The sequence below is a fragment of the Ochotona princeps genome, chromosome 28 (genome assembly GCF_030435755.1).
Source record: "Ochotona princeps isolate mOchPri1 chromosome 28, mOchPri1.hap1, whole genome shotgun sequence".
Classification (NCBI taxonomy): domain Eukaryota; kingdom Metazoa; phylum Chordata; class Mammalia; order Lagomorpha; family Ochotonidae; genus Ochotona; species Ochotona princeps.
This window is the reverse complement of record NC_080859.1, coordinates 889,535-917,343: the sequence shown is the minus strand read 5'-3', so window position 1 is coordinate 917,343 and position 27,809 is coordinate 889,535. Positions and strand designations below refer to the sequence as shown.

General features: G+C 57.0%; 1 protein-coding gene across 3 annotated transcripts in view; it reads right to left on the bottom strand.

Moving 5' to 3' along the window:
• Window positions 1–27,809, bottom strand: part of PDE8B (phosphodiesterase 8B) — a 77,994-nt gene that overhangs the window by 40,074 nt on the left and 10,111 nt on the right. The window contains exon 1 of one of the 3 annotated variants that reach the window (XM_036497611.2): window positions 20,982–21,338. The exons of 1 other annotated variant lie outside the window; for it this stretch is intronic. In XM_036497611.2, the coding sequence (XP_036353504.2) occupies window positions 20,982–21,260 (279 nt within the window). In that variant the 5' untranslated portion in view covers window positions 21,261–21,338. Of the gene's footprint in view, window positions 1–17,267; window positions 17,355–20,981; window positions 21,339–27,809 lie in introns of those variants that run through there. One more of the 3 variants, XM_058656246.1, reaches the window with a different exon arrangement.

Genomic DNA, 27,809 nt, shown 5'->3' with positions numbered 1-27,809 from the left:
CACAGAGCGGACAGTGCATGTGCTGTGCACAACATCCACACAGCAAGCAGGTGCGGGGTGGGGGCGCTACGGGACCACTCTGGGGGTGTCTCAGCTGTTATTTCAGGTGGATGACATATCTGCATGTGTGCCTCTGCATTTATCCGGAAGCCCACTTGTCCATTCCCCAAGAGCCTGCAATGCCTGAGGCTGAAGCCGGCAGCTGGGAATTCCGTCCGGGCCTCCCAGGAGTGTCAAGAACCCAGTGACCTGCTGCACCCAGGTGTGCTTGAGCAGAGCTGGAGACAGAACAGAGGCTGAAGTCGGGTGTGCTGAGGTGGAGGGGAACAGCCCACCTGCAGCCTAGCCACCAGGCCCAGAGCTGCCTACAAAGATTCCTTTTTTTTTTTAAGTCAGACCAGTAGATAATAATTTTGATCATTTCACCTGGCTGTCCCTGCCTCCACCATTCTCTGAAACTCCAGTGGATTTCCATCTGCAGCCACATCATCACCACTGCCCAGCACTGCTTTGACCACTCAGGCTCTGGCGGTCAGTGTCTGTCACTGGGCTCTGCTCACAGCCACCCCAGTGTCCTCCACAGTGAGTGTCCGTCACCGGGCTCTGCTCACAGCCACCCCAGTGTCCTCCATGGTGAGTGTCCATCACCGGGCTCTGCTCACAGCTGGGCATGTAGCAGATGGACAGAGCATGCTGGCAACTGCAGCAACACAGGTTTAGGTGCTTCCTCCTGAGCCGCTGACCTCAGCGTGAACATGGAGCTGCCCACTGGCCACACACGTGGACATGAACCCACACTTGCCCAGAGATGCTGCTCTGTCTACCCAGCATACTGTTCACCCCATCTCTTCTTTCACATTCACACTGAACCTTGAGGTCAAGAGGCCTCAAGCTTCCCAGGTAACTCCCCTCCTGGGCACGTGTCCCACCAATGGGGGCGGCAGGGGTCTCCCACAGCATCCCCCTATCAGTGGCTGGGAAGACAAGAGCAGCTTCTGGTCCAGGCCTGACTCGCTCCAAAGCCATTTTCCATGCCACTTCCTAGGTTCTAGGTGCTGGGCAAACCCTTTAAAGCCAAATTAATACACTTGATCCTATATCCCCACAGGAAAATGACTTAAGAGGCTATTACATGGCTGTTTGAGAAACTGACTTGAACTAAATTACAGATGAAGCAGGAAGACGAGCGACTCAATAACTGTCACGCTAACACAAAAACAGTGCCACCAGGCTGCGGCTGATGAAACGCACACACGGAAGCCCTCCACAGTACACCAGCACGAGACCTTCATAAGCAGACACAGTTGTAGGTTACAAAGACAGCACTACACCACACATCGGTACCCAGCACAGCACCACAGCCGGACGCTGAGCCAGCACGTCCCACATCTGTACCCAGCACAGCATCACATATGCTGTGCTCAACACACAAACCCTCATGAGAAGAACTCCAGAGGGGACAGTGACCCATGCACAATGCACAGATCATCATGTGAGCAAATCCAGAGAGAGGGGACAGTGACAGGCATGAATATCCACACCAGCATGATCTCAACTTTACTGAAGGGGAAAGGGACATCTTTCCAGCTGGAGACCACGGCTGCCTAGAGAACCACCGCACAGGGCAAGGCGATTACAACAACCTGTAACACCAAGCAGTGCTCTGGTTTCAAAACATCTACCCATTTGATGTACAAGAGCTGCTTCGATTTTATTTCAGATACTGTTTATGTTCTAAGCATTGTTGTGCTGCACACAACAAACGTGCAGAGCAAAAGAAAGACTGAAACATCTGCAGGACAGAGCCGGGGCCGTGCACACAGCAGACAGAGCCGGGACCGTGCACACAGCAGACAGAGCCGGGGCCGTGCACACAGCACAGATAGCTGGGACCGTGCACACAGCAGACAGAGCCGGGGCCGTGCACACAGCAGACAGAGCCGGGGCCGTGCACACAGCAGACAGAGCCGGGGCCGTGCACACAGCAGACAGAGCCGGGGCCGTGCACACAGCAGACAGAGCCGGGGCCGTGAACACAGCAAACAGAGCCGGGGCCGTGCACACAGCAGACAGAGCCGGGGCCGTGCACACAGCAGACAGAGCCGGGGCCGTGCACACAGCACAGAGCCGGGGCCGTGCACACAGCAGACAGAGCCGGGGCCGTGCACACAGCAGACAGAGCCGGGGCCGTGCACACAGCAGACAGAGCCGGGACAGTGCACACAGGATGTCAGGAGCCGTGCACTACAGCCACACTGAAGCCATTTTGAATATAGACCTATGGGACAGTGGAAACCCCGGTTGGCTAGATGCTTGGGAAAGAAGTTATGAAACTAATCACACGCTTAGCTTCAATTGTTCCTAGCAACTGCTTCAGAATGTGATTGATGCTGTACTTACCAACATCTTGTTACTGATTACCTATGCTATTGTCGATATGTTGGTTACTACTGTTGATATGGTGGCTGCTCAAGAACAATCGGTCTTGAAACCATGGCTTGCGTCCCAGCTTCTCTTTCCCTGAGCTTTAGTTACTGGAGAATATAAAAACCCTCAGTTGAAATCAATAAACTGACACCTTGATCAGACCTACTGTCTTGCTGTCCATTCTTTGTGTCTCTTGTCCCTTCATTCTCTCCTAGGTGGCTGCGACCCCGTTGACTGTCCTGCTGGACGGGACAACAGCACAGATAGCTGGGACCGTGCACACAGCACAGAGCCGGGACGGTGCACACAGCACAGATAGCCGGGGCCGTGCACACAGCACAGAGCCGGGGCAGTGCACACAGCACAGAGCCGGGACAGTGGTACAGAGCCGGGACAGTGGTACAGAGCCTATATCGTACAGTTCAGGCCATGATACCAATACTGGCTCACATGGACATCTTAGCAGCTGCATGGTTATGTGGAGCATCTTCACATCTTTGTTTTTAACCAATTAAGGAATATTCCACAAATGGTTTCCTTGTACATTTTTCCTTTGCTATGCTTCTGTTTTCATTTCTGTGCTGAGCTAGGCACACAGCAGAAGCCCTCTGTGTCCAGCCACAAGGCCACCTGCCAGGGCCTGTTACTGGACTGCAACTGTCACATTGGATTCTTCTTGGTGTCTTGGCTGTCCCACCTGTATCTTCTCAGGGCTTCGCCCAGGCTGCACAGGGTCAGGTTCCCAAGAGGACACCAGGGACCTCTTATTTCACATTAAAGAAATCCTTCTGAGCAGCAATGTATGGCATTGAGCGTTAAGCTCTACCTGCAGTGCTGTCATCCCCGTGGGAGCCAATGCCAGTGCTGGCTACTCCACTGAGGCTCTAGCCCCCTCTACTGCACCTGGGAAAGCAGCAGAAAGTGGCCAAGTGTCCGGGCCCCTGCACCCACATGAGGTTTGGATGGTTTCCCAGGCTCCCAGCTTCAGCTTGGCCAAGCTTGGGCCATTGTGGTCAACTGGGCATTAAATAAAAAGATTGATCTCTTGTTTTGCCCCCCCTTTAACACTGTCTTTCAAGTAAATAAATTTTTTAAAAAATACAATTCCTTTGGAGTCCAGCAGGCCAGGTATGAGCCCTTTTTTCAGACACGTGGGTGAGTCACCCATCTCCTCATCCTCGAGTGTCTTGGTTGGCAAATTGGCCCTGAGCACATGTGTGTCATAGAAATAGGATGCATGCATTTTAAAACATTTTTGCAACAAAAGAGACACATCCACCTATAACTTCTGGTGTCTATGAACTTTAGGTTCCATGTGGAGAGGTGTCCACCTGTCCTGACAGATGACCACCCTGTTAAACCTTGCTGCTTGCTTTCCACTGGGTCACATCTGAATTCTTCCTGGTGCCACATCTCCACTCACATGCTTGGGCCACTGAAGGGAGCAGCTGCAGGTCCCTCAGCAATATTGGGGCCACGTGTGAGGAGGCCACTAAAGGGAAGAGCTGCAGGTCCCTCAGCAACACTGGGGCCACATGTGAGGAGGCCAGTCTGCCCCACCCAGCCATGGTGACTACACACACCCATGCCAACCCAAAGGCCCATGGCCTGGTGGCGCAGTCAGAGCTATCAGAGATCCACTGAGGAGCAGGGAAGTAACGTGCTCTGCATATAAAGACAACAGAGCATGCAACACAAAAACAAACCACTCACAGCACGGTAACCCTGGGAGTGTCCATCTACAGAAACTTCCAGAAGAAGTAAGACTGACAACAAGGACCAGCGCCCCTGGGTCTGGGGCAACAGTGTTCAACTGTAAACAGGCGCCAGGGATCTCCCAGAGATGGCCAAAAGTTCTAGAACTGCACTGTGGTGATGTTTCCGCAGCTGTACAAATTTTCTAAAATTCATGAAACTGTCAAAATGGATCAGCCTCATATAAACTCCACTACGTCAATAAAGCTGTTTTTCAAACAAACAAACAAAAATTCAATAACAACTCCTAGAAGACTAACTCTAAATATAGATTATCCTCTTGGCAGTAAAGATGGGTCTATTCTAAGTTATTACATTTTTATCCCAGTTACACAATAGCAAGCATCTTCTAAGAACCTCTGCTTCCCCCAGAACAGCTAGGCTCAAGTGACTGGACCACAGTAAACAACACTGCAAAGGTTGATGGAGATACCACTCTAATGGCACAAGCAGCATGTCAGAGTTGACTGAAAAAGTAAAGTACAACGGACTCCTTGTTGGTATTTTTTGAAACATTAAATGGGCAGGAAGAAAGAAATCTGGCATTTTAAAAGGAAATTCTGAAAGAAGGGGCTGGTCACCTGGAGCATCAGCAAGGAAACTCAACCACGACCCAGCAGCTCTTCAAAGCACTCAGGAAGCGCCAAGCGAGCAGTGCCTATGGTGCTTGAAGGTTTATTTACTCAAGAGGCAGAGGGACAGAGAGACAGCGAGCAACCCCTGCCTGCTGGACACCACTCCACATGCTGGCAAGCACGACGGTGGGGCCAGGCACACAGCCGGGGTCTCGGTCATGCGTGGCAGACTTACTACCAAGGGCAGGAAGCTGGGGCCAGGAAACAAGCCCAGGCACCCCGACCTGGGACACAGGCTCCCCGACAGGTATCAGCTACGGGGCTAAACATCTGTCTCTATCCAACTTCTCTGAGCAATTCCCAAGCAGTTTGATTGCATAAGGCTCTGGACCCCACAGCTCTGTGTCTGCTTGCCTCCTAGATTGTACACAGCCAGTGTGCTCAGAAACTTAGCCAATGACCATAAACTCCTCACGCACCTCTGCTACAGGCCAGCAGACCACCACCCAGCTCTCCTTGGTACAGCCAAGGCACCGATCATCCCTGTCTGTAACTGGGCCTCACTTCAGTTGGAAATGCCACCCATCCTTCCTAGGGCTGAGATCCACACTGAAAGCAGTCAGTTGGTCTGTGCGTGCCTCTTTCCTGCAACGTAGAATCCAGCCCCCCACACACGTGGGTGCGTGTCCCGGTAGCTCTGTGCCCCGGGGCTCGCATGGGACTACACAGACCTGCCCACAGCTCTCATTCTTCAATAACCTGGACTCTTCTCCAAGTGGCTCTCACAATACGTCTGTCCATCAGCTACTCATCACCCTGGCAGCATGTTCCCTACACATGGCACGCACACACCGGCTCCTCGCTGGGCCCAGCCCCACCCACATGCCATCTTTCCACAAGTTCCACAATGACGACACAGGAGGAATACTGCAACAAGCAACTGTTTGAGTCCAAGTCATCCCATTTAATCGAGAAAAGCCATTTGAATTGGAATTAAACCTCAGGGCCAACAGGTTTTCAAGATGGATCACACTCAAAAACAAAGAAAGAGGGTTCCTGCAGCTAACTCGCCTATTTCCGCAGGTGACCAGCACACTCCTCCCATACCTGGACAGGTCAGTACACACCCTGCAGGTGACAGGCACTCCCTGCAAACACCTGGACAGGTCGGCACACCCTGCAGGTGACAGGCACTCCCTGCACACACCTGGACAGGTCGGCACACCCTGCAGGTGACAGGCACTCCCTGCACACACCTGGACAGGTCGGCACACCCTCCAGGTGACCAGCACACTCCTCCCACATCTGGAGGAATCACGCATGGCCCACATCTTCATAACACTGAAGTAGTTACTCAGGTACTTGAATTGAAATATTCGCAGAGAATGCTACTCCCACACGCAGAAGAACGGCTCTGACAGTTACTTAGCAGCTGCTCAGGGCAGCAGGTGTCTTGAAAGGGAGTGAGGGCAGCAAGTGCACCAGTCACCTCCAGAGCCTGCCCAGCAGGCCCGCCTACAAACAGCACTGCCTCACTTCAAGTACAGGCAACCAGGTACAGAGGGGTGTCATGGTCAAGGACTCTGGGACACAAGGGTCCCTCCAACAGTGCATGGGAAAAGGGAGTTAAACATCAGCATAGGGTACAGGGGCTAAGATGCCATGCTGCTCAGGATGCCCACATCACAGTCACAGGTTCGAGTCCCAACTCCACTCCCCATTCCAGCATCCTGTAATACTCGAGAAGCCAGGCCCTTGCCAGCCACATGAAATCCCACTTAGTAACAAACATGGCTCATAGTCATCTTGTGCCTGTTCTGTTTCCCATCTGGGCTTCATTTGCACCCACAGGGGAAAAGGCCACAGGAGAATTCTGTGATGGGCTGGAGAAGCCGACCCCAAGCCACTGTCTGTGCAGACAGAGACCAGGGGCAGAGTGGTAACACTACATGAACCCCTCCCAGGAGAGGACAGGAGACAACTGGGGCAACAGGCTTCCCCTTACTTGACCAAAACCCCAGACAACACCGAGAACAAGGGGTGCCTCTCTGCCTTAACACCCACTGGTGACAGATCACATAAGCACAGGTCTCACCTGACAAAACAACATACAATGGAAAAAATTGTTGCTCAACAATCATGGGGCTGGACCAGAAGAGTACAGGGTACGAGCCATTCCTCCTGTCCTGTCCTGTCCTGTCCTGTCCTGTCCCCTCCCACACTGGCCCCCTGTGCAGTGTGTGAGCTTATTCTGTTTCACCAAGAGCAGATTTAATCTAATACATGTAGCTCCACGTTCACAGGGGTGCACTATTCTCAGACTCTAGTATACCGAAACATATATATACTCACACACACACGCATATACACATATCCACTCCTGAAATACACTCACACTCATGCATCACTTAAAACATTACATTCATGAGTATGCACTCTTCCTTACACCTACATACATGCATACCATCACAGATATTTCACACATGCACAAACACAACCACACAGAATACACTACACATTCTCACAATGTAATACACACGCATATACAGGAATACACAACCACCACTACACTCCCACACAAACACACCCACATGTAGATTCACGCAGTGCATTCACACGTCCTGCACTTACATCACAGATCCACATTCACACACACACATACACACAGGACACGCTCAAACAGACCTCAGGAGCTGCACCCCCAGGAAGCCAATGGACAGCTGCACAGCTTGGTCCCCTGCTGACGAGCCTCTCTGTGGCAGAGTGCCCCTCATTTTTCTGATCCATGCACTGGGAGCCATCTGCCCATCGCATGTGCAATGCTAGAAGCTTCCACCCTCAACACACAATAAAGGTTTTGTCCTCTCACCCCAAGTCGCAGGCCCTCACAGGCAGTCTTCCCTGGGAGGCGGGGCAGAGGACGAAGCAGCCTGACACGTCCCTCCCGACCAGGACAGAGACCCTGTGCTGTCTCTGTCCTGCAGCAGCCTGGAGTCACAGGTGGACACCATGGCCCCACTCCCCCAGGGAAAGACAGCACAGGGGGAGCTTCCCTCCAACCCCACCCTCTGCCCCCAGAGCGCGGTGTCCTGAAGCTTGCTGGCATTTCCAGTATCTGGGTGCTGCGTTTCTGTCATCTCAGTGCTACAAACTGTTTAAAGAGTCAGACAAGGCAATGATGCATTTGGTTTCCACGATGACGCACCACTCCAAGCCATCTCCTAGCAACCCCACGGGCACCTGGAGACATGAAGCTTCATCTTCCAGAAGTGCAAGTGTATGCATGACGACACAGGAAGCAGTCACCTGGCTGGCGCAAGCAGAAGGGCTCTTGCTGGGCTGGCTGGGAGGTGCCGGTGGCTCCGAGGGCCGAACCACTGCAGGCCAAGCCACAGGAGGTAAACAGCATGGAACCAAATTCTATCCAGGTGTGTCTGATCCCAAGACAAGTGACCACTCGGAAATAACACAAACACAAGCTAGATACTCGGGACACACTGAAACGTGCCCTCTGCCCATCTGAAGGAAACTGGGCCAGCATGAGGCGCCAGCATCCTGGGCAGTAAGAAACAGCTCACAGCAAAGCAGGCACCTGACTCACAAGCAGCTTCTGCCCACGTCTGCGTGAGACACAATGCAGTTTCGTTCAAACAAGAAAAAGATGTTTTCCACATTTACAGTAGTTCTCCAAGCCCTCCAAAGTGAAATGAAACAAAAAGGGGTCACCGTAACACAGCTAGCCACGCTGTGAGGGAGTGTCCACCTGCACACCACCATGTCCGGCTGGCCCCCTCCTGGCTCCCTGCTGGGAGGGATGAGCTTCGTAAGACTGAGTGTTCTGTCCTGGCGACAGCCACTTTCCAGAACACAGCCTCTGCCAGCAGCTCCTCAACCAGCAGTCCCAGGAGCAGTGGCTGAATGCTATGCTGCCTCCGGTGTGCCCTCCACTCTGCCCATGCCTCCACAGGTCTCACCAGCACAGCCTGGGGTGGACACCTTGCCCAGCCACGGAGATTGACACACTCAGACAGTCATAATCAATTCCAAAGCAGCTCCCTTCACTCGGCCACAGCTCTCGTCACCACGACTGCCTCTCTGACTACGCCACAGGAGGAAAGGAATGCCCGCCTACCAGGTCTCTCCCTTGCAGCCACAGACATGTGAGCCCATGGAACCCCGGGCGCTGGCAGAAGCCCTGAGGGGCACGACCCCACAGATGGCCTGGGCAGCTGGCCTGCGGTTTGCAGACGGCCAGCTGTGTGCTGGCAGCTGCCACTGCCTCTGCCCAAGGGCAAGGAACATGCACTCTGCAAGAGCACATGCGTTGACGGTGGACATGCTGGCATGTGGGAAGGACCAGGTGCCCACGCTGTGAGACTGAAAGCAATGTGCCATTCCAGTGACTTCGAGAGACACCTCTGGACCAAAGCCATACCAGCTTCCTGCACCCATGGAAATGCTGACCCACGCACCTTCTGACCCAAGGCCTGAGTGCTGAGTGTCAACTGTGGTGGCAAAGGGGAAGCTGCCCAGAGTTCTGCGAACGACCTCTGGACATCCCCCCAGGGCCCCAGCTGAGACCCAGCCTGAGCCTCAGCCTCTTTCAGGACCTGCCACTCAGATCTGCGCACACACGTGCATGGGCACACGAGGGGCTAGGCCTGTACTCTACCCTGTCAAGCTGCAGGGTGCAGCATCCACACTCCCGACAGGGACACCCCTGCGACTGTCCTCTCGACATGCGGCCACTGGCAGCCTGCAGTCAAGAGCACATCACAAAGTGGGTGGGATGGAATGAGCAGGTAAGTTCACGTGGCGCCAGAGGAGTTAGAAGCCTAGGCAGCACTCTTCCCTAGCTTGCATGTTCCGTAAATGTCTATGCTGCCCTGGACCTCTGGGCCTGACTGGGCAGTCCGTCCCATCTGACCCAGGCTCACTCAGGCCCTGACACTCCTCTCCATAACTTCCTGTAAAGGAAAGGAACCTGTGTTTGTCCCATCTGGTTTCATCAGGAATTGAACTCCACACTCATGGATCTGGGAGGACTGGCCCAGGCCAGGGCACCCTGCATTCATCTCTGCAGCAGCGGGCCCCTTAGGCCACAATTGCCTCCCTCTTTCATTTTATTAAAGATTGATCTCTTTTTAGTGGCATGGCAGATTTACAGGGTGAGAATAAAAGACACAAAGAGAAAGATCCATCTGTTGGTTCACCCCCCAAGTAGCCGTAACAGTCAAAGCCAAGCCGTTCTGAAACCAGGAGCTCCTTCCAGGGCTTCCACACGGGTGCAGGGTCCCAAGGCTTTGGGCCGTCCTCGACTGCTTTCCCAGGCCACAAACAGGGAGCCAGAGCAGCTGGGATAGGAGCCAGCGCCCATGTGGGATGCTAGTGTTTGCAGGTAAAGGATTAGCCAGTTGAGCCACGGTGTTGGTCCCCTAATTTCCTAAAAACAAAGAGGAAAAGGTGAGTCCCTCCTCTTAAGGTAGGCATCCCTCAGCCCTGCCCGAGCCACCACAAAGCCTCCTACACCTGGGAACCCACATCTCTGCCCGCGCACCCTGTGCACACCAGGAAAGCTCATGCCTCTGCCCGCAGCACCCCACGTGCCCCAGGAAAGCCCACACCTCTGCCCGCAGCACCCCACGTGCCCCAGGAAAGCCCACACCTCTGCCCGTAGCACCCCACGTGCCCCAGGAAAGCCCACACCTCTGCCCGTAGCACCCCACGTGCCCCAGGCAAGCACCTCACTCCTGCTCCTGGCCAAGGAGAATGCCCCCAGGCTCACCTTGCCACCACTGCCACCCTGCTGTACCTTCTGAGTCTCTGTGCCTCCCATGCACCGCTCACCCCTGCACACTTGGGTGGATCCTCAGGACACTCTCCCACACTCTTCTTGCCTGCTCCCACTGTCTGCTGCCTGGAACGTGTCCCCACCCATGTCCAGCTGCACAGTCAATGTCCACTGGTCCTTTGAGTGACACTGAGGTCCAGACCCCGTGGGCCCCACAATACTGTCCTCCCAGGCATCACAGAACACCCAGACAGCAGGTAGGTGTGCTCTCAGCACAGCAGGGAGCCCAGTGAGCCAGTTCAGCTGACCTGCACTCACTCCGGCTGGGCCAGGGCCACTGACGGGGCAGGCTAAGGCGGTGAGAAGCTGAGGGAAACACCAGCCAACAGACTGCCAGGAACTGGGGCTGAACTCCGCCAGTGCCTGGCACGATCGCCCCTGGTGGGAGCAAGCAGAGGCAGACCCTGCCTGCAACACCCTGGCCCGCCCTCTGCACTCCTCAGTGAGCTCACACTCCATGAATGAAGATTGTGCTGCACCACCTGTGCCAAGGTCCTTGCACCTACAGCCCCAACCCGACGCTGCCCTGCACACCCTGGGACATGGTGACACCAGGCTGCCACCAGGGGACACAGGGACACAGCCACCGTCTGCAGCCCTCTCCATGCCCAGAGCCCCTCCCTGGTGCCTCTGCCCCACATGGCAGCCTCACGGGCGCACACACACAGTGACACCTGAGCCAAGAACCCACGGGAGCACCCTGGATCAGGACAGAGGAAGCAGGCAGCCCGGTCTGACTGGAAGCAGCTCCATGGGAAAAGCCTCATGTGAGACCAGACACACAACTCCATCGCAAGGCAGGAATCGCATGCTGTGAACATCCACAGAGAGCTGGTGCCAGTCCTGGGAGGCTGCAGGCATGACTTGAATGCTCAGGTCCCGGCACCCACACAGGAGACCTGGTGGAGTTCCTGCCTGCCGGCTTGGTGCCAGTCCTGGATCTGGTCCCCCCATGCAGATGTCTGTCAGTTCCTGGCACCCACACGAGGCCCTCCCAGCTTGAACTCCAGCCTGTTGGACATGTGGGCTGTGAACTAGTAGACAGTGCTCTCTAACACACCTATGTGCTGTGTTTCTAAAGTGACCTAGCCCACAGAGCAGTCATGTGATGCTGAAGAGGTGCCAACTGTGCCCTGGATGCTCATGAATGCCCAGGGAGACACATCAACTAACGCCAGTGTACGGGACTCACCTGATGACAGGTATTGGGGAAACAAGCCCACTGGGGAAATCCGAGTACCAGCTTGGCACTGAGGCCACTGGGCAAGGCATATCCCTGGAGGTCTGCTGCCATGACTGTGGTTGTGTCAGAATAGCATGAAGCTCTATTTTAGTTTGAGGGAACTCCCAGGGCAGGGGCCCGGCAGGTAGTGTGGCTGCTGGGGCCACGGGGGTTCTGCACGGGATGTTCCATTCAACTGTCTTCCCTACCGCTGTGCAGCCTGAACTTCAGCAAAGTGACAAATGCTACTGGCGCCTGCTCCGTCATGCATACAAGCAATACCACTGAGTGCCACTCACGCTGACTCCAGCTCATTGCATGCACCCTACGAGGTGGGTGCTTCAGCCAAGCCCCTCTACCTGATGCAGGGTGACACTTGAGTTACAACCCCATCAGGGAGCAGACACTGCTTTCACCCCATACAGCATCCCTGAGTCGCCAACATCAAAATCCTCTCTACAGGCTGTCTGCAATGCTTAGTTAACTGCTGTCACCAGGACCACCCTCGTGTGCCATCAAACGTCATCAAGTCCTTCCACCTGCCCGGCTGCACCCCTCCCACACCCCAGCTTCTGGTGACTGCTCCCCTACTGCCCACTGAGATCATAGAACAGTGCTCCTCCATGAGGGGAAGGCGCCCTGGCATGGATCTGTCAAGGCTGTACTATACTGTTGCCTGCAGGCATTCAATCAGAGCCAAGCAGGTGCCCCGAGAGCTGTACCTGCTCCCTGGCCTTTGCCGATGAGCCCAGTGAGAAAGCAGGAGCTGCTGTGCAGGACAGAGGCAGCTCAGAAGTGCAGGGAGCCTGGAAGAGTGACACTGCAGAATGCAGGGCATGATGCCCAGAGACAGGTCTGCTCCACCGGGCTGAGGAGCCAACTCCCAGCCTGCCTAGGCCACCCCACGGCCACAGGCAGGGGCCCGAGACAGTGTCCCCAAAACTTCGTGACAGAAGGATATGGAAGACAGAGCACGCAGGCTGCTGGACCCACGTAACACAGAGGTCATGAAGAATGGGGACGGAGGGACAAACACCTCCACACAGGCCTAGCATGTGCCACCCTGCTATCAGTGATGTGGCCAGACAGCCCTTACCCTGAACATGGGGCGACTTGTGCAAAAACACGGACTGGCAACGGCTCTCTGGGATGTAAATTGAAGGTCCTACACCATGTATCTGCTAAAATGAACTTTTGTAATGCACTGGTGAAATATTTATTAAAACGTGCCACACCTGTCTCTCTCGCTCCTTAAATGGAAATGGAAAATTTGAAAAACACAGGCGTGGCTGCAACTGGGCTCAGAGTCCAGATTCTGGGACAGCCCTGACACTGACCCAGTGACCACACCTGTATACACAGGAGCCACACCCCAGCCCCGCCCCTGCCAGCACAGCCACTTCCCACCAGTGCAGCCATGCCACACACAGCCACATCATGCCAGCAGTCACGCCATGTCAGCACAGCCATGCCCCACAGTCACACCCCACACAGCACAGCCATGACCCAGCCAACACAACCACGCCCTACACAGCCCCACCCCACCAGTGCAGCCACACCTCGCACAGCCCCACCCCTGCCAGCACAGCCACGCCCGCAGCACACCATCCTGTGAGCACAGAGGGACATGAGACCGCACCACCTCCACCTGGCCCATCACGCGCCCCCGGAACTGCAGTGGCTGCAGAGCCACAAAGCTGGTGCCAGGCAGGGCTGGAGTCTACCTCCTGCGGCCTCACCCGCCTCCCTCTTGAAGTGCATATAATAGCTGTGACCAACAGTAGACTGGCCAACACCCTGCAACAATGTTGATGGCCAGGGCATCCCAAGGCACCAACATCCTCACACACACCTCAGCCACTATGTTTCAGAAGCACAAACCCTGGGGGCCTATGTCACTCGCCCAAAACGAGAGACAACCACAAATCATTCTTTGTCTCAAGGATGGTTTGCCTGAAGTTAAAGTGCCCTGACTTGCACTGCGTGTCTAACGCAGGCTTTCCACAGGGAGATGGCTGTCCTGTGCACAGTCCCTGAGGAGGTAGAGAAGAAAGAATGTTCTAAGAGCTGCCTCTGCTCCACCCACAGGAGGTGAGAAAAACCAGAAGGAGCCATCCACAACCAACTCTAAATGAGAACACAAGGGCTTGTCAGAAGTGGTGCTCAAGCCAGTGCTGTGGCACAGCCAGCTAAGCCACTGCCTGCGATGCCTGCATCCCACTTGAGTGGCAGTTCGAATCCAGCTGTTCCACTTGTGATCCACTTCCCAGCTAACGTGCCTGAGAAGATGGAAGATGGCCCAAATGCTCGGGCTCCTGCTCCCAGCTCCAGCCTGCCTGAGACCTGTCTGTCATGGCCATCTGGGGTGTGAAGCAGCAGGTGGAAGGTGTGTGCATATATGCAACATTATACCTTTCAAATACAGTTTTTTAAAAAGCAGTATTTGCTGGGCCCAGCACAATGGCGTGGTGGTTAAAGTCCTCGCCTTGAACGCACCGGGATCCCATATGAGCACCAGTTCTAGTCCCGGCAGCCCTGCTTCCCATCCAGTTCCCTGCTTGTGGCCTGGGAAAGCAGTCGAGGACGGACAAAAACCTTGAGACCCTACACCCGTATGGGAGACCCAGAAGAAGCTCCTGGCTCCTGACTTCAAATTGGCTCAGCTCCAGCTGTTGCAGCCACTTGGGGAGTGAACCATCAGACTGAAGATCTTTCTCTCTCTCCTTCTCTCTATATAACTGTCTTTCCAAGAAAAATAAATATTTTAAAAAGCAGTGTTTGTTGTCACATAAGAGTAACCACCAAAATGTCAGAAAATTTAATATACAATGCATTTTAATAGTCAAGCTCCTACATGTGTTCTCCATGCACAGATTAAAAGAAAATACTGGCTTACGCATGTGTATTAAAATCCACTTTCTACTTTTGGTATCCTGTAGTGAGACAGAAGTATGAGCTGAGAAAACACAGCCAAGACGGGGTGCTGCCTGCACCCACAGAGCCCTCAGCTCCCAGCAGAGGACAGGGTGCACACAGCTCAGCAGGCCTGGACAGCCTTGCCCATTAAGGTTGTTGTAGATTCTAGCACCACTAGTCATGAACCAGGACATTCAAGCACAGGACCAAACGGCCATTTCAAAAGAGCCACAACACCCACCTCACCTGAGCCCTCAGAACCTAGGCATGACACAGACAGCTCCAGCACCCATGCCAGAGGGCAGGGACAGGTCGGGATGGTCTCCATCTCCCCCACCCCACACCCACAGGCACCGTCGGTCTGTGGCTTCCTACGTGTCTGGCACAGACGAGGGAGAGGACACAACACGCACACATCTACCTCTGAGGCCCCTGGTCACACTCCTCAAGGCCACGGCCTGGATCCACAGGATGCCCTAAGCACTGACTCTGTCCACTTGCAGGTGCCCAGCAGTCCTGTGAGGGTTTCATCTCCCCGCTTCTCAGTCTCTCACCTGATTTCCTGCAAACCCTGCCATGGGGTGACATACCTCCGACCCAAACACAACATGGCCAGGAAGAGGCAGCCAGCCTGGATGCTCTCCGTCATTCGGGGGTGAGGTTGGCCTGCAGCCAGGAGCTCACTGTGGCCCCCAGCACTCCACACTTGACAGAGAACCTCTAACAGGGTGGGGAGTAGCTGGTTTCAACAGTGGTCACCTCTGCTGGACCTGGAATCCCACATTTTATCTCTGACTTCATCTTCACCCCCAATTCAAGAGGGCTGCACCCCTCCTTTTGACTCCTTGCCCTCCTCCATCCCCAGTCATATGGAACAAAATCTGCCCAGCCCCACTGCACCACAAGCCCCTCAGTGTCTCACCTCCAGAAAGCTGGCAGCCCACGTGCTGGGACTTGCTGGCTGGAGGACTTGTTTATCAGAGTTAAAGGGAAGAGGCACCTGTCTACCTGTAAGTGCGTGACCTCTAAAGGAAGCCAGGACACCAGGAACAGGCATGAGCCAGTGGCAGGCGACCTGCTGGAGGAGAGGACAGCACTGTGGCCACATGGGAGGAGGGCAGTGTCGTGGCCACATGGGAGGACGGAGGAAGAGAACGGTGTCGTGGCCACACGACAGGAGGGAGGAGGATAGCATTGTGGCCACGTGGGAGGAGGGAGGAGGGCATTGTGGCCACGTGGGAGGAGGGCATTGTGGCCACGTGGGAGGAGGGAGGAGGGCATCGTGGCCATGTGGGAGGAGGGAGGAGGGCATCATGGTCACGTGGGAGGGAGGAGGGCATCGTGGTCACGTGGGAGGAGGGAGGAGGATGGTGCTGTGGCCATGTGTAAAAGGGGAGGACAGTAGCATCGTTTTCATGGGTAAGGAGGCAGAAGAAGACCTGGACTTCACTGGACTTTATTCGATGTCCCTGCAGGATCCACTCAACATCCTGCTTCAAAGCAGGTTAAGAGGGTGAGGTTTTTCAAGAACTCCAGGGATCTTTGCAAGCCTGAGGGATGCTATGGTGAAGTGGACCTCCAAGGTCTGGATGGACTTCCTGGTCCAGCACTTCCTCCACCCGCAGACTCTGCAGAAGCACACAGAGCTGGACTCCACACACAGGGAGGTGGCCAATGTGCCACACAAACCACACTGAGACAAAGGCAGGGCTGGCCCCAAACCCCAGCATGTGACGTATCCTGCTCTGCCAGAGGCGGTCCCATCCAACGTGAGCAGTCATCAGACAGCCTGGTTCTCTGCAAAGTGCTGGTCCTCCCGGCGCTAGTTTGGCCTTGTGTCAATGACACTGGCAGCTCCTGCCAGGGTGCTGGATGTTCACTTTCTCACGCGCCACCCAAGGGCTCCAAAAATCAGAAATGGAGGCAGAGTGCAGAGATCCATGCTGATTTCTGCAGGTGACACTGGTAGACAGGAGTCTAGAAACACTGACTTAGAAACAAGGCCCAACAGTTCCACCCTTCCTGCATAGCCGCTTTTAAATGCTTTACCATAAGGCTAAGAAAAGCACCTGTTTGCCATCTCCCCTTGAGATGCAGGAACTAGGGACCATGCACATCGTCCAGCAGACCCCACAGGAAGCAACGGCTGCGATCTGTGCCCACACAGCCCCCCGCATGAGGCTTACCCTCCTGACCAGTCTCGTGACTGTTGCCTCCATAGAGAAGGACCTGGACACTCCAGGGAGTGGAGGACCGGGACCCTCCAGTAAACAGCGCCCCCTGGCTGAGCCGCAGCAGCCTTTGGGTGGCAAGGTCCTGGAGACTTCTGTGCACTCTGGTGGCCAGCTCCCCACGGTGTCCCCCAGACAGCTGCCCTGAGCAAAGGTGTGTGCGCGTCCCTGGCCCTCTCCTGTGCATGCTGAACCAGGGTCATGAGGCTGGCTTCTGGGGGCCTCTACTGTTGTAGCAGAGTAGCAGACAGAGCAGCCGCCTAGAAGCCGCGTGCACACGGACTTCTTACCAGAAATGGAAGCGCCTGTGACAGCAGTGTGCTGCACATGAATTATTAATGCACAGCATCTTTTCTGTTTTTGCAAATTAGGTATTCAGGAAGGTTCCTGTTGACATCATGTTTGACATCATAACGCTTCATCATTCTAAAAGCTTAATGAAATGAATTCTTGGTAGAAAAGAGAGGCCAGCACAAGACCCTGTCCTCAGGGGACACCAGAGGCCAAGCGGGTAACCGCTACAGCAGGGAGAACTGCAACAACCCCCCACGCCAACGCTGTGCACAGCGCATCCGCCAAGACCCGCGCTTCCAGAGCGTTCTGGAAACGGGGGGTGGGGAGGAAGCCCTGTGACTCACACTCCAACTCTGAAGGCAAGAGATGAATTCTTGCTCTAAAAAGAAATGAAAGCAACATTCTCACAAATTATCCGCAAAAGGGTAAGGAACATGTGAACTTTAAGACTAAAAAAAAAAAATTGAAAAATAAGATTGAGAAAAATAACAACAGAATCACAAAACCGAACAGGACAGCGTCAGACATTCTGAGACGATTCCGTGACAGAAGCCAGCATGGTGTGGGTTCCTGACTCTGGGCTCCCATCCAGGCTCAAGTCCGTGGCCACTCAAAGCCATACCGTGCGAGTCCTGAGTCTGAGCCAGCAGTGGGCTGCACGAAGGCCAGTCCGTCAGGGGCAAAGGGAGTCGCACAGTCCCACCAGGTCAGCCTTTCAGGCTCGGGCCGAGCTGCCCCAAGGCCCACACAGGTTTGTACCAGATGCTAACAATTAGAGCGCACTGTGTCTCCGGCTTTTTACTTCATTTAGTTCCTAAGTAGCCTCTTGAGGGAAGCACTAATGGAGAGACTGGAATTGTTCATTGCTCTGCTTTTCCCTGGACAAGCACAGAAATGCCACCAAACTGACATCAGAGCTGACAAGATGTCAACATTCTGAACTTCTGTTAGAGGTCTTTGAGTTTCCTTCCCAGTAGCAAGGCAAGAGTACTTAAAAACAACATCCCAACTTAATGGCGGCACCAAAAGAACTATGTTGTCCCTCAATCTGCCAGTGAGGAGACAGCAAGGTCAGAGCCACTGGACACAGGATAGCACTGTGTCCCACACGGCCACCCCAGTAGCCCACTGACCACAGCACAGTGACTCACACCCCAGCAGCCCACTGACCACAGCATCGTGTTTCACACGGCCACCCCAGCAGCCCACTGACCACAGCACAGTGATCCACACCCCAGCAGCCCACTGACCACAGCATCGTGTCCCACACCCCAGCAGCCCAATGACCACAGCACAATGATCTACACCCCAGCAGCCCACTGACCACAGCACCGTGTCCCACGCAGCCTCCTCAGGAGCCCACTGACCACAGCACCGTGTCCCACACCCCAGCCGCCCCAGGAGCCCACTGACCACAGCACCGTGTCCAACGCAGCTGCCCCAGGAGCTCACTGACCACAGCACCGTGTCCCACACAGCCGCCCCAGGAGCCCACTGACCACAGCACCGTGTCCCACACCCCAGCCGCCCCAGGAGCCCACTGACCACAGCACCGTGTCTCACACCCCAGCCGCCCCAGCCGCCCACTGACCACAGCACTGTGTCCAACGCAGCCTCCTCAGGAGCCCACTGACCACAGCACCGTGTCCCACTCCCCAGCCGCCCCAGGAGCTCACTGACCACAGCACCGTGTCCCACGCAGCCGCCCCAGGAGCCCACTGACCACAGCACCGTGTCCCACACCCCAGCCGCCCCAGGAGCCCACTGACCACAGCACCGTGTCCCACGCAGCCGCCCCAGGAACCCACTGACCACAGCACCGTGTCTCACACCCCAGCCGCCCCAGGAGCCCACTGACCACAGCACCGTGTCCCACGCAGCCGCCCCAGGAACCCACTGACCACAGCACCGTGTCTCACACCCCAGCCGCCCCAGCCGCCCACTGACCACAGCACCGTGTCCAACGCAGCCTCCTCAGGAGCCCACTGACCACAGCACCGTGTCCCACTCCCCAGCCGCCCCAGGAGCTCACTGACCACAGCACCGTGTCCCACGCAGCCGCCCCAGGAGCCCACTGACCACAGCACCGTGTCCCACGCAGCCGCCCCAGGAGCCCACTGACCACAGCACCGTGTCTCACACCCCAGCCGCCCCAGCCGCCCACTGACCACAGCACCGTGTCCCACGCAGCCGCCCCAGGAACCCACTGACCACAGCACCGTGTCTCACACCCCAGCCGCCCCAGGAGCCCACTGACCACAGCACTGTGTCCCACGCAGCCGCCCCAGGAACCCACTGACCACAGCATCGTGTCCCACGCAGCCGCCCCAGGAGCTCACTGACCACAGCACCGTGTCCCACGCAGCCGCCCCAGGAGCTCACTGACCACAGCACCGTGTCCCACGCAGCCGCCCCAGGAGCCCACTGACCACAGCACCGTGTCCCATGCAGCCGCCCCAGGAGCTCCACACAGGGGTACGCAACAGGTGCTCATTTTCGCTTATGATAATTGATTGTTAACAACTACCAAGAAACATCTTTGAGGCTTCAGGCTATACACCAGATTAAAAAAAAGAAGAAGAAAGAAAAACTGTTCATGTAAAGGAACCATTAGCCTTTTGCCACACCACCCTGGGCACGCCCAATGTTGCATAAAGGAAACCATGGGTCTTCCAGAGCAGCAAGCAGCTGCCTTCCTCACTCTCATCCTCACCTAGGGAAGGTAAGGGCCCCCCAGGCCTTGGCGAGGCCAGCGTCTACCTCCACACAGCTGTGACGCTGCCCAGACTGCACTGGGGGATGCTGCCTCACAATGCTCCAACTTGACCATGTGGCAGCTGGACACTTACCCCAGGACCTGCTCAGGGCAGCATGCCACAGGACAACGCCCGGGGCCCAGCCTCCCCCCACGAGGTACCCCAACAGGGGCAAGTTCAGCTAGTGGTTCTGCCATTAGCTGCACATGTTGCACATCCCGGGTCCACTGCCAGCTGGGCTCCTGCTGCAGCGGCCTCTGAGGGCAGAACACCTGTACTGAGTTTGTTTCAAAGCGGCCCAGCCCAGGCCCTGGGGGTGTTCGGGGAGTGAGCCTGCAGATCCAGAGTCAGTGTCCTGGCTCAGTAGTAAAACCAGCAGGACTTTAAGAACACACAGGAGATAACTACGCATCCAGTGACTCATGCAGAGGCTTCACCCATTTTCCTTCACTTCCTCTCAAACTCCCTGCTCAGCTGCGCGCTGAGCCCGCCTCCCCTTCCACAGCTGCGCGACGCTGCAAGCTGCATCCCTGGTAGCGGCTCTGCGGATGCTCCCTGTTCGCGGCCCAGCTCTCCCAGCTACGTCCAGCAAGCAGCCAACCCAAACAATCGCAGGAATAGTAGACTCCAGGCTCCACTCTGTGGGTCTCCCGCTGCGCCCTTCCTACACCTGTACTCAAGTACAGACACCCGTCTTCATTCACAAATCAGTCCGGTCCGGGCGCTGACACGGCCATACCCTGGGGCTGGGCCGGGTGGGCTACCCGGGAGTGCCTGGCCAGCTCCGCCCGGACGCTTCTGGAAACCCACTCCTCGAACCCACTCAAGCCACAGCTCTGCTCCCCACGCGCGCCCTCCGTGCCGGGATCGCGTTGCCTGGGCCCACGTCACTACCAGAAGTGCAAAGTGAGCTCTGAACCCGCCGCGCCCGGCCCGAGTCCCCATCAGCCTTACCTGGACACCGGCGCGGCTCGTCTGGGTCTCGGCCTCCACGCTGCCGCAACAGCGGTGCCTCCGGCCCCTGCAGGTGGTCGTGGCGTGGGCCGCCGAGCCCACGCTGCTACCGCTGCCCAGCTCAGCGCGCGCCTTTCGGACGCGGGCGGCGCCTGGGGGTCCCAGCGCGCGCCTCCAGGACACGGCGTCGGGGGCCTGGCGGGGCGAGCCGGACGCGTCTGAGTCGCGGCAGTAGAGCACGCTGCTCTGCGAGATGTGGATGCTGGGGGCGCAGCCCATTCCGCAGCCCGGGTGCCTGGCCGGCCGCCCAGGCGCGGCCTGGCCACCTGCAGCGGGGGGCGGCGCGGAGCCCGGGCTGCGCGCCCCCGGCCTGCGCGCCGTTCCGTCGGGCGCCCTGAGCCTCGCCGACCCCGCGCGTCACCCCAACTTCCCTCCCTGGGCCATCTTCCTCGCGGGCGGGAGCGCGCGCAGCGCCCCGCGCGCACCGCAGCCGCCTCCCTCCCGCAGCGGCGCCCCGCGCCCCGCCTCCCGCCCTCGGCTTGGCCTCCCGGCGCCCGCGCCTTCCTGCCTCGCGGCCCCCGCGACCTCAGGACCCTGGCCGGCGCTGTGCCTCGCTCGCCCCTCCCTGAGCCTCGGGCTCCTCACAAACACATTTTCCCACATCCCAGTAAAACCCCAGCAGGGAGCCTACAGAAGGCCGGGCCCCTCCGATGAGCTGCCTCCACCACCCAGGGACCAGGAAGGCGGAGGGGCGCCCCCGCACAGCACCCACCCGGCGGCGTCCCTGCGCCTGAAAAGCGCAGGCAGTACCACGGAATCCCTTCGACTTTCCTGCAGGGGCCAGAGGCCCTGAGGGAGTGAACCCCTGCACACAGAGGCCCGGGGAAGGCCGAGGAAGGCAAAGAACAGCGCGCCTCAGCCACTTGATTCTGGCTGCCTCCCGGGTGTCGGCAAAGGCACACCCTGCCCTTCCACCCCACACCACCTGACTGTCCACTGCTCCTCACTGCCCCCACAGCCTCCCGCGGGAGAAAAACCCTAGCCTAGGCGGCTTTCTCCTGAAAGCAGTGGTGGTGGGTCTGGCCCAGAGAGACGGCAGGAAGCCCTCCCAAGGGACTGCCACACCTCAGTTTATTTTGCACGGGGCACTGCAAAGCACATGGCACCTGGTCTCCCTTCCTGTCCTGGCACCATGCGCCCTGGGGTGATGGGGGCAGAGCCATGAGGCGGCCTGCAGCCCCCCCAGAGACAGAGAGCTGACCAGGCTGCTCAACACCCAGCTTCCTTGCCACATCAGTACTGGGCCCACAGCCTCAGCTTATTTTGCATTTTTGCCTGGACAGAAAGCCAGTTCTGGCAGAGGGGCGAGGGTCTGCCGGGAGAACAGGAGGGCACCGACTCAGCCCTGCAGATTCCAACAGGGGGCCAGGAAGAGGGGGATGAGCCTCAGAGTGGGCAAGGAGGGGTCGGCAACCCCTCAGAGCTCTTGTACCAGTTCCCTGCTGGGCTGCCTGGCACCACACCTCCCCGGTGCGTGCCTGTCCTGGCCCATGGGAACTTCGCCCTGCGTGATCCATCCTGGCAGCCTGCTGGCTGTCAGCCACCTGCTCTACTGCTAAGGGACTGCTCAGCTCCCTGGCACACCTCACAGTGAGGCTCCAGAAGCACTCGGCTTCCTTTCCTTCATGGTACCTAATGCTGACCACAGGCTGTCGGGGTGAGAGCCCGGGGACGGTTGGTACAGTAGTCACAGGCCGCGTGCGGGACTGGAGAGCGGGCCCAGAAACAGAGAGGGCAGCCTGAGAGCCGTGACCTCAGGATGCTGGGTAGCCGACAGCCTGCACAGGGGCCAGTGTTTTCCTGAGTGTGGAGCTCTGCAGGGAATGCACTAGGAGACACATTCTCCTCCCAGGCCCAAAGCAGCTAAGAGCCAATTCTGATCTGCACCCACCAGGGGCTCCCCAGGCATGGCCAGGGCACCCCGATCACTGAGCCTGCAGAAGAGCAAAGTGCAGGAGTTACAGTTTTGCTGGAATCACAGGCGGGTTCAGCTGCAGGACCTGAGCTGTGCCTGAGTAAGGGATTGCTAACTCCTAACCTCATCTCTACTGCAGAGCACCCAGGGGTGATGGTGTAGGTAACATCCAGGCGTGTCACACAAGAGGACCAAGAATACCAACACCATTGAAAATAAACAATTACACAGAGAAAACTTAGCATCCGTGCCTAAGAGACAGATCCAAAGAAAACATGGTAAATCACAGTTGCATTCAGACACTGCGGTAGACGTGTGCCAGGCCCACAGCCACATGGCTTCCGACCCAGCTTCCCCCAATGTACCTCCTGCTCCCCCGTGTGGGAGCCCCATTCAGATACTGCGGTAGAAGTGTGCCAGGCCCACAGCCACATGGCTTCCAAACCAGCTTCCCCCTGAGGTACCTCCTGCTCCCCCGTGTGGGAGCCCCATTCAGATACTGCGGTAGAAGTGTGCCGGACCCACAGCCACATGGCTTCCGACCCAGCTTCCCCCTGATGTACCTCCTGCTCCCCCGTGTGGGAGCCCCACCGGGAACCCCAGGCCTTGATGTACCCCCAAGCTTCCCCATGTGGGAGCCCCGGGGCCTGACTCTGGCTGTTGCAGGCATTTGGAAGATGAACCAGTAAATGGAAAATCACGCTGTTTCTCTGCGTCTTTCTCTCTCTGTTTCTTTGCCTTTCAAATAAAATATGAAAACAAATAAATATAAAAATGCTCAAGAATGAATCCGCAGAGACAAGCAGGGCCAGCCGAGTGGCTGTTCTGCTTCATAACGATATTAAATCTGAGCTTGTTTCAGAATCATGACCCGTGAGCACCATGAGGTCCTTACTGATTAAAAAAAAGAAATGCTATGAACCTTCCGGAATTCCTCCAAAGGAGCAGAAAATGTGCTCCATCCGTTCCCAGTGGCTCCTGACCACAAAGGTTACAACAACAGCATCTGTCTACAAGTCTATGCCTAGGCCCGTTCCATGGCCAGCCTACCTCGTGGCGTCTCTGGGTTCACACCCCGCTCCTAGCAGCAGAGCCGCCTGAGGAAGGAGGCCATGCGGCTGCCAGGCAGTGCAGGATGGTGGATGACACTCCACACTGAAGGTCAGACCACATAGCCTGTGCAGCTGCCCAGAGCACCTGGAGGACTCCAGAGCTGGCCAGCGGCTGGCTGCAAGGATGCTGGGACTTCTCACTGAGAGTCCCCCACTGCGGGGAAGGGAGGGTGCAACCTGAAGAGCAGGCCCACCCATCGGGCTCCCTCGTCCCCCCAGAGACTTGGACTCCAGGGTAAGGACAGGCCTAGTACTGCTCTACAAGTGAGCACATCCAGGGTGGCCTTTCCAGGGCCTCCCTAGGGACAAGGCTGGGCGCCAGAGGGCCCCGCTCCCCACCTGGTCAACATAAACTGCCTGTGCAACTCCTCCTCCAGCCCCTCCTGCGCAGCCATGCTGGGCTCATGCTGCCCCACAGGAGCCTGGGGCATGGGGCAGGTGGGCCTTGGCCTGAGCGGCTTCCTCTGCACAGGGGCCCCACACGCTGCCACCCCGCCCCGCCGCTGCGTGGAGCGGACACGGTGCCCTGTGCATCCTGTACACTTGTGGCTGCATGCACCCACCCCTTCCCGCCCCAGCCCCAGCCATCAACACCGGAGAGGCAGTACAGTCATCTGTCAGCAGAGGGAAGCTTCTCCCCTCCTCACGATTACTGTAACCCCAGGTTGAAGGGGTTATTTTGTTGTGTATTATTCACCGAGTACTTTTATTATGTTTCAATGACTGGAAAGTGAATGGCCTTGATCTGACATTACTTTCAGAAGCACACCTCAAACCCCAGAACAGACAGCAGCTTGCACAAAAGACGCTGGCAGCAAAGTTCCTTGCCATAACCAGACATTGTACGACACTAACATGTCAGGCCAAAATTCAACAAGCACGTCAGAATCTGAACGTGTACAGAGGAAATAAAATTGGGTTAAAATAATGTGGTAGGGGCCGGCACAACAGCTCATTGGCTAATCCGCCAACTACAAGGGCCAGGATTCCAGATGGGCGTTAGTTTGTGTCCTAGCTGCTCTACTTCCCATCAGCTCCTGCTTATGGCCTGGGAAAGCAGCAGCGGGTGGCCCAAGTTCTTGGGATCCTGCACCCGCATGGGAGACTCAGAAGAAGCTCCTCACTCTGTCCTGGCTCTGTCCTGGCCCAGCCCTGGCCCTGTTGCAGCCCTGTCCTGGCCCAGTCCCGGCCCTGTCCTGGCCCGGCCCTGTCCTGACCCTGTCCTGACCCTGTCCTGGCCCTGTCTTGGCCCGGCCCTGTCCTGGCCCTGTCTTGGCCCTGTCTTGGCCCTGTCCCGGCCCTGTCCCGACCCTGTCCCGGCCCTGTCCTGGCCCAGCCTTGGTCCTGTCCTGGCCCTGTTGCAGCTCTGTCTTGGCCCTGTCTTGGCCCGGCCCTGTCCTGACCCTGTCCTGGCCCTGTCTTGGCCCTGTCCCGACCCTGTCCCGGCCCTGTCCCGATCCTGTCCCGGCCCTGTCCTGGCCCAGCCTTGGTCCTGTCCTGGCCCTGTTACAGCTCTGTCTTGGCCCTGTCCTTGCCCAGCCCTGTTCCGACCCTGTCCCGGCTCAGCCCTGGCCCTGTCCTGACACTGTCTTGGTCCTGTCCCGGCCCTTTCCCGGTCCTGGCCCTGTCCTGGCCCTTTCGCGGCCCTGTCCCTGTCTCTGTCCCGGCCCCGGCCCCATTCCAGCCCTGTCCTGGCCCTGTCCCGGCCCTGCCCTGTCCTGGCCCAGCCCTGTCCTGGCCCAGCTATGGCCACTGCAGCCATTTGGAAAGTGAATTGACTGATGAAGAATGCTCTTTCTAGCTCCCTAACTCTACCTTTTAGATAAAATAAATCTAGGGGTGGGGGAAAACAAACACAACATAAACAAATAAGTGAAGTATTTCCTAATTCTCTCTTGAAAAAAAAAAGCTTAGCGGATAATCTCCTATGGATTTGCATTGGTATTTCCCCTTTCAGGAGACAGAATATGGAAGAGAAGGTCTCAGGACCAAAGCAGAGCAGTAACTGCATTCACTGTGACACAGAGAGGCGCCACATCCTCACCACGGCATGGCCCTCGACCGCAGACGGGGTGGAAGGGAGCAGCTAGGCCCCACACAGCGTCCTCCTGGGCATCAGGAACCGCAAGCAGGAGGGGGGCCAATGTCAAGCTGCCTGTCCCCGTGGCTAGGGCATGCAGGGAGCAGCTCCAGGGCCTGCCTGCTCCTTGCCTCTGGAACTGCCCTGGAGCAGCCAGCCGGGTACTGAGAGACCCAGTGCTGCCCTCCACGTTGCATCAGCACGTTCCACAGACGTAGGGGACATAAGACTCAGTCCGGCTCCTGGGGAGCCCCAAGCAACCAGAAATAGCACCCCAGGGTGAGAACCAAGTGGGCAGTGCTGCTGGCCATTGGGGGTCCCCGACCACTGGAAAGATCCCTCAAAAAACAGCCTGGGCATGGGTGTAGGGCACCCTGGAGGAAGGTGTGGGTGAGGGTAGGTCCCCTGAGACAGAAACCATGACAGTGGGAGGGGAGCACAAGGCAGGGAGCAGGACACCCTGGAGGAAGGTGAGGGCAGACCCAGGGCAGGCAGGTCCCCTGAGGCGGGTGCCACAACACTGAGGGGGGCACAAGGCAGGGAGCAGGACACCTTGGAGGAAGGTGAGGGCAGACCCAGGGCAGGCAGGTCCCCTGAGGCGGGTGCCACAACACTGAGGGGGGCACGAGGCAGGGTGCAGGACACCCTGGAGGAAGGTGAGGGCAGACCCAGGGCAGGCAGGTCCCCTGAGGCGGGTGCCACAACACTGAGAGGGGGGCACTAGGCAGGGAGCGGGGTACCCCGGGTCCCTCCCCCACGCCACAAAGTCACAGCAGCTTCTGCCCCTTGTAAAGGACACTCCTCACATGAAAACCCACACTGAAAAGCTCCACTGTCCTGTAAAGCATTTTTTTCTTTTTGTTTGCCAAAACACTCAAAGGCTGGCTTTCAACGGTGGTTTGCATGGCTGCAAAAATGACAGCAAAAGACACAGACACTGAGTGCTGCCACCCATGGCTCACTCCCTGACGCTCACAATGCCAGGGCTGGGCCAGGACTTCAGCAAGGACCCAGGAGCTCAAGCCTGTCCACCCCGTGTGTGGCAGGGACCATCTATCAAAGCTGTCAGCACTGCCTTCCAGGGCCTGCCCCCAGCATGTGGCACACGGGCACACATCCCTGCTGCTAAGCACCTGCCTCCCAGAGTCGCCCCTACACAGCATCCTATGTTTTTCACATATTCAAGTTGGTGTGCAAATTATGAGTTCATACCAGCTTTTTAAACATCAATGGATGAAGCAAGGCATAGGACACGGCTATCTCCAAATCAGTGTGAGATGTCCTAGCTGCCTGCTGGACCCGCTGAACCCTGGACACATGAGCAGGCCTAGCCCGGGTAGGCACGTCGGTCAGCCTTGCCTCCAACATGCAAAGCCCATCCCAGGTGTGACACTGAGTCTACACACTCATGTTTTCAGCATGCTCCAACTGCATGGCAGCACGCTGAGCCCTGGGGGACAGGACAGTCACAGCACCTGTTTCCATGGAATTGGGAACCTTCCCATGGCTGAAACATCAAACAGGAATTCCCTAGGCAGTGAGGAAGGCTATGCTGGTTTAGAGAGTGGGACAGTGACACACACAGCAGACAGCGACAGCCAGGCATTGGACACCTGCTCAGAGGGAGTGAAACTCTGCCCCAGAGGGCGTGTCACCCTGTC